We start from the raw sequence: 10,329 nt of genomic DNA, 5'->3' as shown, positions 1-10,329 counted from the left end.
AACAAACAGAGGCTTTGAATCTACCAATCAAGATTCTCAACGCTCTCTAATTCTGATATCAATCCCAACTTAGTCTACCAGATCTGTATACATAAAGCCCATGAAGAATGAATGTTGCTGACATGGATTTGATAATATTTTAAAACCTCATTGCCATCTGCTTTTTTTTTTTTGTTTTTGTTTTTTCATGACACAATGACCATCCATGTGAAATTCAGGTCTTGAGAAGTTTTTGCTTGGAGGCTTAACCCTTGGCTTACCTAGAAACTTGCAGGATATGCTTGTCATGAACATATGTAAGTTCAGGTCTAGCATTATCTCTTTGTCCTGTTTTCACATCACCTTTTCTTGTTCTGTTCTGTTTGAACAAGAACAATTTATGTGACTTGAAGGATTTAAGAAGAACTTGAATGATTGAAAAAGAGCTGAAGATAAAAAGAGAGGAGAGAGTGCAAGAGTTGCTCCCAGGCTACTGCATCACCCCTACACACCAATAAACTGGGCTACTAATGAAAACATACATAAGAGCATCAACATTGATGAGATTTTATTTCACAGGCAACGGAAACTGTACCAAGAAACTATCAAGGTTGTTCACTGTCAACATTAAGGAGTGGTCAAAATTTGTTGATTGACTTATAATATTCAAGAACCTATGAGATTACAGGAATAACTAATTATCTTTCTATAATGTGTTTCATCATGGAAACTATATTCTTCCTTAATACAGCATAATAATGAAAATTGAATGATGCATGACCACTCATTTTTTATGCTCAATGGATTCTTTCCCACTATCAACACTGTAATAAACAGAAGATTGAAGGCTGTTGTGATCTTCAACACTGAGATAAACAGAAGGGCCGCCATAGTTGAGATTTTCTGCATTTGACTCTATCTCTGGGGGAAATGGGTTTGGTGGGATTCCAACCTCAATGCTCCCTTCCAACATTTGAATCACTTTATCCATAAATGGCCTATTGGAAGGTATGTGTTGAATGCACCACAAACCTACCAAACACATCCTCTCCACAGATTTCTCATCTTCTTCATCATCATTTCCTTCTCTTCCATCTCCACCCTCCCTATCAGCCAAAATTGAATCATTCATATAAGTATCCACTGCTTTCTTGGGTAGAGGAGATTCACCATTCTTAACCTTGCTAAATGCCCATATAGGAAAATAAACATGCCCTAATTCACCATTTCCTTCCAAATGGCATAACCCTGCTTTCTGCCAGAGGGCTGATTCGAACCCGCGACCTCCAGCGCACAATGGAGAGACTCCACCATTGCGCTAGGCCCGCCCTTCTAATTCACCATTCCTTCCAAATCATAATTGTTTCTGCCACCAACCATCTCTAGAAGCAGTATCCCATAACTATACACATCGGATTTCTCAGTCACTGGACCGTAATTCTTCAGCCACATCTCTGGCGCCACATACCCTGGTGTCCCTCGAGCACCCGTCAGCGAAACATGGCTATTATCCTTATCCATCATCTTAGCAAGCCCAAAATCCGCAACTTTGGCTGTGAAGTCTGAATCCAGTAAAACATTGTGAGGTTTAATGTCACAGTGCAGGATCCTACTTCTACACTCTTGATGTAAGTACAATATCCCTCTAGCTGTCTCTAAGGCAATCCCATATAATTGTCTATAGCTTAATGCCTGAAAACTTCTGCCTTTGCTTTCCCCTCCTCCTCCTCTTCCAGCATAGATATAATTATCCAAGGATCCATTCTCCATGAACTCATAAACCAGTGCACGTTTATCTCCCTGAGCACAATAACCCAACAAACTCACCAAGTGCTTGTGGTGGACATTTCCAACTGTTGCCACTTCATTCACGAACTGTTTCTGGCTTTGTTTTGATTTTAGAAGCTTGATAGCTACAGGCATTTTGACCCCACGTCTTTGGATGACCCCTTTATAAACACTTCCATATCCTCCTTCCCCAAGTTTTGATGAGAACTTGTTGGTGAACTCCTTTATCTGAGAGTACGTATACCTCTTTGGGGATATACTGGAGATTGCTTCTTTCTTGTTCAGGACAGCCTCACTATGTTTCCGGCGGAGGCGGAAGACAAGAACCCCCAGCAATGCCAGGAGTAGTAGGAACACCACCGCAGAAGCAGAAACCACCACTGCATTGAAGTCGTTCATTAGCATAACAGAAAAATGTCTGATTAATTACAGCCAACTAATATAACATAAATTCACCTGCTAAGACTACTTTGGACGACCGTGATGATCTTTTGCCTTGGTTTGCTTGGCCTCCACCCCAGGTTGTGATGTCCTCTATCATGCCTAATTAAGTAAAACCAATCAATTGAGGAGATGAAATACTCATATCACAACACTTTTCAATATGCAATCTCGGATTCATCAAACATTAAGTTTTACTTTCTTTGTTTGGGAACAAATTAAATAATCAAAGTGTTAATTAGCTGGTCCAGGTCCTGTAAACAGAGTGAAGCAGAATCGCAAACTTCACGTTCTCTGCTTCAAGAGTGAAACAGAGGAAGGAAGTGCCTAGCTTTCACTATCGTTATCTCCATAATATTTACATCCTCTGTAAAGCTTTTGCTAATAGAGTCTAGAGCTATTTTCAGTTCCTCAGAAATGGAACCTGCTAAGTACACCCAGAGGAAGAAATCATTCCTCAAACCCGTCTTATACAATTCATTCCAACAACTTGTAATCAAGTTTCTGTCTCTGTCTCCTCCTCTTTTAGTGAATTAAGAGACAAGAGAAGCAATATTAAGGAATCATCAACACCAGCAGAATGTCTGGCATGTCAAGATAAGGGTTTCAATTTTCGCCAAGGTTGGAGCTATTGTGTTTGAGATTTGGACAGAGAGAGAGAATTAAACAGTCAATCGATATAATTTTCAAGAAAAGATGAAGTGTTCATAATAGTTACCGTCAGAGCAGTTGAAACGGTGCACATCAGAGGGGCAGAAGCAAAAATTTGAGCCAGAATCCGAAGGATTAGAACCACACCTTCCTCCAGTGGCTTCACATCCAAGGCACGTCGTCGTCTTGGTGAACCTAAGCTCAAACCCCTTTTGTAAGTAACCTCTCAGATCCTTCACCTCACTTACATTGACACCCTTTTTTGTGAATATGTAAAACCTTTCACAGTTAGGGTATGCAACGAGCCCAGGAGCATAATAGCAAACGTTGTTGGGATCCTGACCTGGGCAGCCTATACATGAAGCATTCTGGAGACCCGCCAGAGCTCCGGCAGGGACTTTGTTGGTGCAGTTCAGGTGGGTTCCCGTGGCGTAATCCAAGGGGAGGGTGAGAGGAGAGGCAGCCCAATAGAAATTAGGGCTGGAGATTGGTCCACAGCTGAACAGATTGTTGTAGGCACTGAGGAAGGAAAAGGAGATTCTGTCAGTGGTGAAGTTGGTGTTGAAGACTCTCAAGGTGTTGTTGTTTTCAGTGCTGGTGATGAAAAAGGTTTTATTGTTGGAACAGGTTGGGTCGAAGTAGGAAGAGTGACATGGTGATGGAGGTGAGAAGGGATAGGTAAGTGTAAGGTTGTCACATGTTGATGGTGCACAGAGATTGTAATAGGAAGATGGGTTTGAGCTTTGAGCTTCAGTACTCAGCAACAGAAATGGATAAAGCAAGAGCATTATGAACATCTGCAGTACATGGGTTTCATGGTGGCTTTGGAGATGATCCATAGCATAGCAGAGAAAAGGAAAATGGGTTTTCAAATTGTTGAAGCAGGGGAAGGATACACATATACTTATAAACCTAGCTAGAAGGACCCATTGAAGAAATAGGGAGTAGGTAGTGACCCTCTTAAGTCAACCTACTGATCAAGCATAGACTGTTGACCAGGTCAGCAGAAAAGTATATGAAGCTCATGTAATTCAATATGAACATATCACCATCGGAGACACAGAAACAAACAGAAGTGGAATTCCTAGTCTGCGCAGCCGTTGAGACCAAGTCTGCTTTAGTATTTCCACTGTATTAATTATAGTTCAACTTGTAATGTAATGAGATTCTCTGTGATTCAAGTTGCAGAGTAGTGATCAATTTTGGAATGAACAGAACATTAATAACTTCAATTAATGTGGTCCAACACCAAATTAATATTAATTACTCCAAACGTATAAAGGAAGGTAAGTTTTCAGGGACGACACTGAAGAGTGAAGACGACCTGAAAGGCACGGTTCAACCAAAAATAGCCGTTTTCCTTGACATTCTGGTCAAATAAAATTTATTATTATGTTCTTGAGTCAATGTAATTTTCCTAGTCGAAGAAGAAAAAGGAAAAAATCATGTAATTCTATCACCACAGTAGTGAATCTGATCTTCATCTTGTGTGTCAATTCCAAATCCATTGCAAACTTTTAGCTCTTCATGATTTGGGAGATTTGAATTTTCCAAGTCTTAAAGGGTGATTTTTCGATCATGGTCAAAGGTAGGTGAAATATTGATTGAGATTTTTATCAACAAATAAAACAATACAAGCAAGAGGCCAAACACAAGGAAATGAATAAAGTCCAATCAAAGAAGTGACCTGGTCATAGGATAAATATCTAAACACTTGATCAGTCAATCCACTCATCTTGAATTCAAATTTATTGTAACTTGACTTCTATCAGAAAAAGAAAAAGAAAAAAAAACTCAAGGGTGGGGGCGGATGTTACAGATGTGAGAGAACCCTAATTAGCATCTCTCATTTACATTACAAGAACAATTAATTGTGTTGTTCTTCAATTATTCATCATCAACGCATTCTTCCTTGGTCCTACAACATATAAGATTGAGAATTGAAGGCTTAACACCAATCATTTGTGATGTTCAATGGACATGTTTCCACTGCCAACACTATAATAAACAGAAGTTTGATGGCTGTGATCGTCAACGCTAAGATAAACAGATGGGCAGCCATAGTTGAAATTTTCAGCATCTGTATCTATTTCCGGAGGAAATGGGTTTAATGGGATTCCAACCTCAACAGTCCCTTCCAACATTTGAATCACCCTATCCATGGAAGGCCTATTGGAAGGTATGTGCTGTATGCACCACAAACCTACCAAACTCATCCTCTCCACAATTTTCTCATCTTCATCATCATTTTCTTCTCTTTGATCATCTCCTCTCATGGGTAATGGAGATTCACCATTCTTAACCTTGTTAAATGCCCATATAGGAAAATAAACTTGGCTAGATTCATCATTTGCTTCCAAATCATAATTCCTTCTGCCACCAACAATCTCCAGAAGCAGCATCCCATAACTATACACATCAGATTTCTCAGTCACTGGACCATATTTCTTCAGCCACATCTCCGGCGCCACAAATCCCGGCGTTCCTCGAGCACCCGTCAGGGAAACATGGCTATGATCTTTGTTCATCATCTTAGCAAGCCCAAAATCAGCAACTTTTGCTGTGAAGTTTGAATCCAACAACACATTGTGAGGTTTGATGTCACAATGCAGGATCCTATTTCTACAGTCTTGGTGTAAATACAGTATCCCTCTAGCTGTTTCTAAGGCTATCTCATACACTTGTTTACAGCTTAATGGCGGAAAACTTACACCATTGCTCTCTCCTCCTTTCCTTCTTGCATAGATATACTTATCCAAGGATCCATTCTCCATGAACTCATAAACCAATGCACGTTTATCCCCTTGAGCACAGTAACCCAACAAACTCACCAAGTGCTTGTGGTGGACATTTCCAACAGTTGCCACTTCATTCATGAATTGCTTCTGGCTTTGTTTTGATTTTAGAAGCTTTATGGCTACTGGTACTTTGACACCATGTCTTTGAATGAACCCTTTATAAACGCTTCCATATCCTCCTTCCCCAAGTTTTGATGAAAACTTGTTGGTGAACTTCTTTATTTGAGAGTAGGTATACCTAGTTGGAGATATATTGGAGATTGCTTCTTTCTTGTTCTTGTTCTTGTCTACCTTCTTATGTTTGCGGAGGACTGACAGAGCCGCCACCATTGCTAGGACTGCTACGAACACCACCATAGAAGCAGGAAGCACTGCATTGAATAGAAATATGGTTAACTGATGTCATTAATTTATTCGTTCGGTATTGGCCTATAAAGTATTTCTTAGCTTATTAGGCTATTAACTACGAGTGTGGATCATCTCCCTCAAGGGCGTTACAACCACAATTATGTATAGGTCTATAAATAAAAATTAATAAAATATTTTTTTGAAAAAAAATCCTTCACCATAACCCTGTAGGCTCCATTGTAATTTGTGGTTAACAGCCATCGAGGGAGACGAGCCAGACTCATTAACTACAGAAAAAGCTTCAGTCTTACGTATTAAATGGGCAAGAAGTGTCCTGCAAAATTTCTGACTTTCGGATTCAAAATTTTTATCGAAATGATCCGACGCTCGGAAATATATAGCTGACAGTTCTCTGGAGGACTGAAGTAAGGTCCCTCAACTACATTTCACTGCAACAGATATTAAATTAATTCACCTGCAACGAGTACTTTGGACTGCCGTGATGATCTTTTTCCTTTGTCTGCTTGTCCACCACCCCATGTTGTGATGTCCTCTATCATGCCTACGCAAAACCAATTGAAAAGGAGAAGAAATTAAAGCTCATCGGACATACATGATCATATTTTCCAACTTTTGGTTGGAGAAGACATTGTATAGTATTACTATACGTTGTTGGGTTTGGGTTTGTCTATATTATGTGGGATTATAAAATTAGAGTATCACTATAATGGTAATTAGAAAATATTTTGAGTCAATTACTTGTAGTGGGTTTAGCATTGTTATTATATAAAAATTAAGGTTGATGAGTGAAACTATCCTTAGGCAAAGAGAATATTTATTACAAGCAAAAGGTAACACTTTGTAAAATATTCTTGAGTATATTTTGCTTCATAAACAAAACTAGCTGCAATTGTATTATTTATAAACCTCAGATTTAAGTCATATTACTTACCATCAGAACAGTTGAAACGGTGTACGTTGGAGGGGCAGAAGCAAACATAGGAGTCAGACGCAGAAGGGACAGAAGGGTTGGAACCACACCTTCCTCCAGTGGCCTCACATCTCAGGCACTCCACTGTCTTGGTATACCTAAGCTCAAACCCCTTCTGGAGATAACCCCTCAAATCCTTTACCTCACTTATGTTCACACCCTTCTTTGTGAATATATAGAACCTTTCACAGTTAGGGTGGGTAACAAGCCCTGGAGCATAATAGCAAACATTATTGGGATCCTGACCTGGGCATCCTATGCATGAAGCACTCTGGAGACCTGCCAGAGCTCCGGCAGGGATGGTGGTGGTGCAGTTAAGGTGGGTTCCAGTGGCATAGTCCAAGGGGAGTGTGAGGGGAGCTGCAGGGTAGTAGAAGTTGGGGCTGGAGATAGGGCCACAGGTGAAGAGATTTTTGTTGGCTGAGAGGAAAGAGAAGGAGACTCTGTCAGCCGTGAAGTTGGTGGTGAAGATTCTTAAGGTGGCGTTGTTCTCTGGGCTTCTGATGTAAAGGGTTTCATTGGCACAACTGGGTATGAAGGAATTAGAAAGGTGACAAGGTGATGGGAGAGCTAAGGGATAGGTAAGAGTGAGGTTACTGCATTTTGAGGGTGCACAGAGATTGTAATAGTAAGATGGGTCTGTGCTCATCGCAGTGTTCATGGATTGTTGAGCTATGCTAATTTGCAACAGATATGGACTGAGCAAGAGCATAATGAGGATCTGTAAGACATTGGTTTTTTGAAGGTTTTGAAGATGACCCATTAAATTGCAGTAAAGACAAAGAAGTAGAGAGAGTGTATGAGGGAGAGATAAACAGAACGAGTTTGAGTATCTGTTTTGGGTGTGAATGTGAAGGATATATATATATACAGAGGAAGCTAATGGTTTCTACGCGCATTTGTTGAGACTAGTCTTTGTATCCCACAATATGGTGTGAAGACTGAAGACTTCACAGGTTGACGAAGTTTTAAATTTTCATTAATTTGAAGTGACAAACAAGTTGCAAAAGATATGGTCCAGATTTGAAATGAATAGTATATATATATACATTAAGTTCTATCTGGTCCAAGACCAGTTAATTCCACATCCACTAGGAAATTAAGTTTACAAGGACGACTTGGACCACCAATGGGAAAAGTCTTGGTTTCATGTAGAAGACTGAGAAAATAAATTTAAGGATTAAATGGTTCTTTAAGTTAGCTTTGGAATAGATTTATTACAAGATTACAGAGGAAATTCTTGTTTTGTCTTTGCAGTACTTGAGATCTTTCTTAATGAGCTTACACTCTTGAGGAAGGATCCACTCCTTGTGATCTCACGCAAGGGTTTGTTTATAAACCTGATAAGATTGTAAGCCCATGCACCACAAGTCATCCCACTTATGGGTGCCACTATATAAACCCATAATGAATTGTAACGGTTCCATATGATAGCAGGGCCCAAACTCCTTGCTGGGTTCATCGATGATCCTGAAACTAACCTGTCAAAAAATTCACATCAACAACCATCATCAGGGCAGAGGTTTGTGCTATTTGGACACTTCTCCATCACATAATGGGAATGGGACCCACGTGGGACCTACTGAGAGTCCCACATCTAGTTCATTTTATCATATACTCGGAGGTAAGCCATATCCCTATTATGTAATGGAGAAACATTTGTGTAATGGAGAAGCCTGAGGAAAAGCAGGGTAGAGGATCCATAAGTCCTAGCATAAGAAAATTAATGAAGGGTGAATGATTTTCAGAAAGTAAATCAATATAAAAAATGGGAGAATATATACCCAGAAACATTTGCATTTACTACGACTACTGCCCCAATTGCAAGCCCAGCAAGTTCTCCAATCTGGAATTGTAGATCAGCAAATATGTGTTAGTAGAAACACAATCAGAGCAACAAATAAATTTGTTGGAAATAGGTTTAGAAGAACTTACTGCTCTGCTATCGGTTGCTACTCCAGATATAACAAACATGAGATAGAAAGAAATGACAAATTCCATTCCAAATGCTTGCATGTCTGAACCTGATGGTGTTGATCCGAAGAAATGTCTTTCTTCTGTGCCAAATAATAGTCTAAGGACTATGGTTGCCAGTAATGATCCAAGAAGTTGTGCAGCTGCATAGGCTGGTACCTGAAAATATAAATAAAGGAGCGGAATCAGGAAAAAAAATAAATCTTTAATTTGCTCTCCAATCAAGATCAACTCCCCACTAGAGATAAAAATTAATGGTGACTGTCAACTTACATGTTTCCATGGAAATCTCCCACAGGTAGCGAAGGCTATGGTGGCTGCAGGATTGAAGTGGGCACCAGAGATGTGACCAACAGTGTACACCATGGCCATGGCCCCAAACCCCCACACCAGTGACATATTTACAGTGCTCACCTGACCTGGGTTCATCAAACTCACCACCAGGATCCCACATCCTGCAAATATTATGAAAAATGTACCAAACATCTCTGCTAGCAACTGCACCCAATCAAACAAACTTCTCTCATCACAAAAATGATAATTGGGTAGCCAAGAAGGAGAATTTAAAGAGAAATGAATGAAGAAAGTGAAGGGTTACTAAGCTTTGATTATGTTTAGTTTTTAAATACCTTCTGTAAGAAAGGTAAAGAGATAGAAAAGCCTGATCCTTCTCTCTTGATTTTTGGTGTAGAACCAGAGCAGTTGAGGGACTCTTCATTTATGATGTCACCAGCTTCTTTGACATTAACGACTTCTTCTTCCATTGATTTGGAGATGTTCAAATTATTTCCAGAATTCTCACCCATCACTACTAAAACAACATACAAGTACAGAACCAAGTGAGAGAGAGAGATGAGAAAGGAAAATAACTCAGAGCTGATTCCAGAAACAGGGATCAACTCAGAATTGTAACTCTGGTAGTTTTTTTTTTTTTTTTTGGTAAAAACTCTGGTAGTTACTAATGGATAATGTGAGCAGTAACTGAGCAGATCAAGCCCTATTTATATGAATACAAAGAGCAGTGGCTGGAAGGAAGAAAATGGAAGCATGAATAGGAAGAGGAGTGTATCATTTGGGGTTATGGATTTATAGTGGTTCTTTCTTTTTTATGTTTTCAAATAATTAAAAATTTATGAAAATCTTGATCCAATGAAAGTTAATCACAACAAGTTTGCCACCTCATTTTCCCCCCTTTTTTCCTTTTTAATTAATAAGGGGACTTCAAAGACAATATATAACTATCAAGATATTTTGTTTTTGTGATAGAAGAAATGTGACCCTTTAGTGTAGTCTATATATTTATTTTTTCAATAAAGTTATATCATAGATAGATAATTTTTATATTTTTATTTTTTGTAG

The 10,329-nt window shown here is 39.3% G+C and overlaps 3 protein-coding genes across 3 annotated transcripts; all 3 read right to left on the bottom strand.

Annotated features, from left to right (window-relative positions):
* Positions 1-1,311: 1,311 nt before the first annotated feature.
* Positions 1,312-3,750, bottom strand: LOC149009333 (LEAF RUST 10 DISEASE-RESISTANCE LOCUS RECEPTOR-LIKE PROTEIN KINASE-like 2.8). Its single transcript, XM_089161096.1, has 3 exons — positions 2,927-3,750; positions 2,224-2,310; positions 1,312-2,147 (listed from the first exon to the last, which is right to left on the bottom strand). The coding sequence occupies exons 1-3, from the start codon at positions 3,696-3,698 to the stop codon at positions 1,312-1,314; spliced, it is 1,695 nt and encodes a 564-aa protein (XP_089017222.1). The 5' UTR covers positions 3,699-3,750.
* A 769-nt stretch (positions 3,751-4,519) lies between these two features.
* LOC149009332 (LEAF RUST 10 DISEASE-RESISTANCE LOCUS RECEPTOR-LIKE PROTEIN KINASE-like 2.4) lies at positions 4,520-7,809 on the bottom strand. The gene is made up of 3 exons (XM_089162938.1): positions 6,958-7,809; positions 6,481-6,567; positions 4,520-6,028 (listed from the first exon to the last, which is right to left on the bottom strand). Exons 1-3 carry the CDS (start codon positions 7,757-7,759, stop codon positions 4,818-4,820), a joined length of 2,100 nt encoding a protein of 699 aa, XP_089019064.1. The 5' UTR covers positions 7,760-7,809; the 3' UTR covers positions 4,520-4,817.
* Positions 7,810-8,221: 412 nt separating this feature from the next.
* Positions 8,222-9,776, bottom strand: LOC149009331 (aquaporin NIP1-1-like). The gene is made up of 5 exons (XM_089163857.1): positions 9,600-9,776; positions 9,244-9,468; positions 8,932-9,129; positions 8,781-8,842; positions 8,222-8,477 (listed from the first exon to the last, which is right to left on the bottom strand). Exons 1-5 carry the CDS (start codon positions 9,774-9,776, stop codon positions 8,222-8,224), a joined length of 918 nt encoding a protein of 305 aa, XP_089019983.1.
* Positions 9,777-10,329: the final 553 nt, after the last annotated feature.

This window comes from Hakea prostrata, chromosome 7, assembly GCF_041222555.1.
Source record: "Hakea prostrata isolate BN-2017 chromosome 7, UWA_Hpros_2, whole genome shotgun sequence".
In the NCBI taxonomy this organism is placed as follows: Eukaryota; Viridiplantae; Streptophyta; class Magnoliopsida; order Proteales; family Proteaceae; genus Hakea; species Hakea prostrata.
Note: the sequence above shows the minus strand (reverse complement) of the source record. Positions and strands in the feature narration are given on the sequence as shown.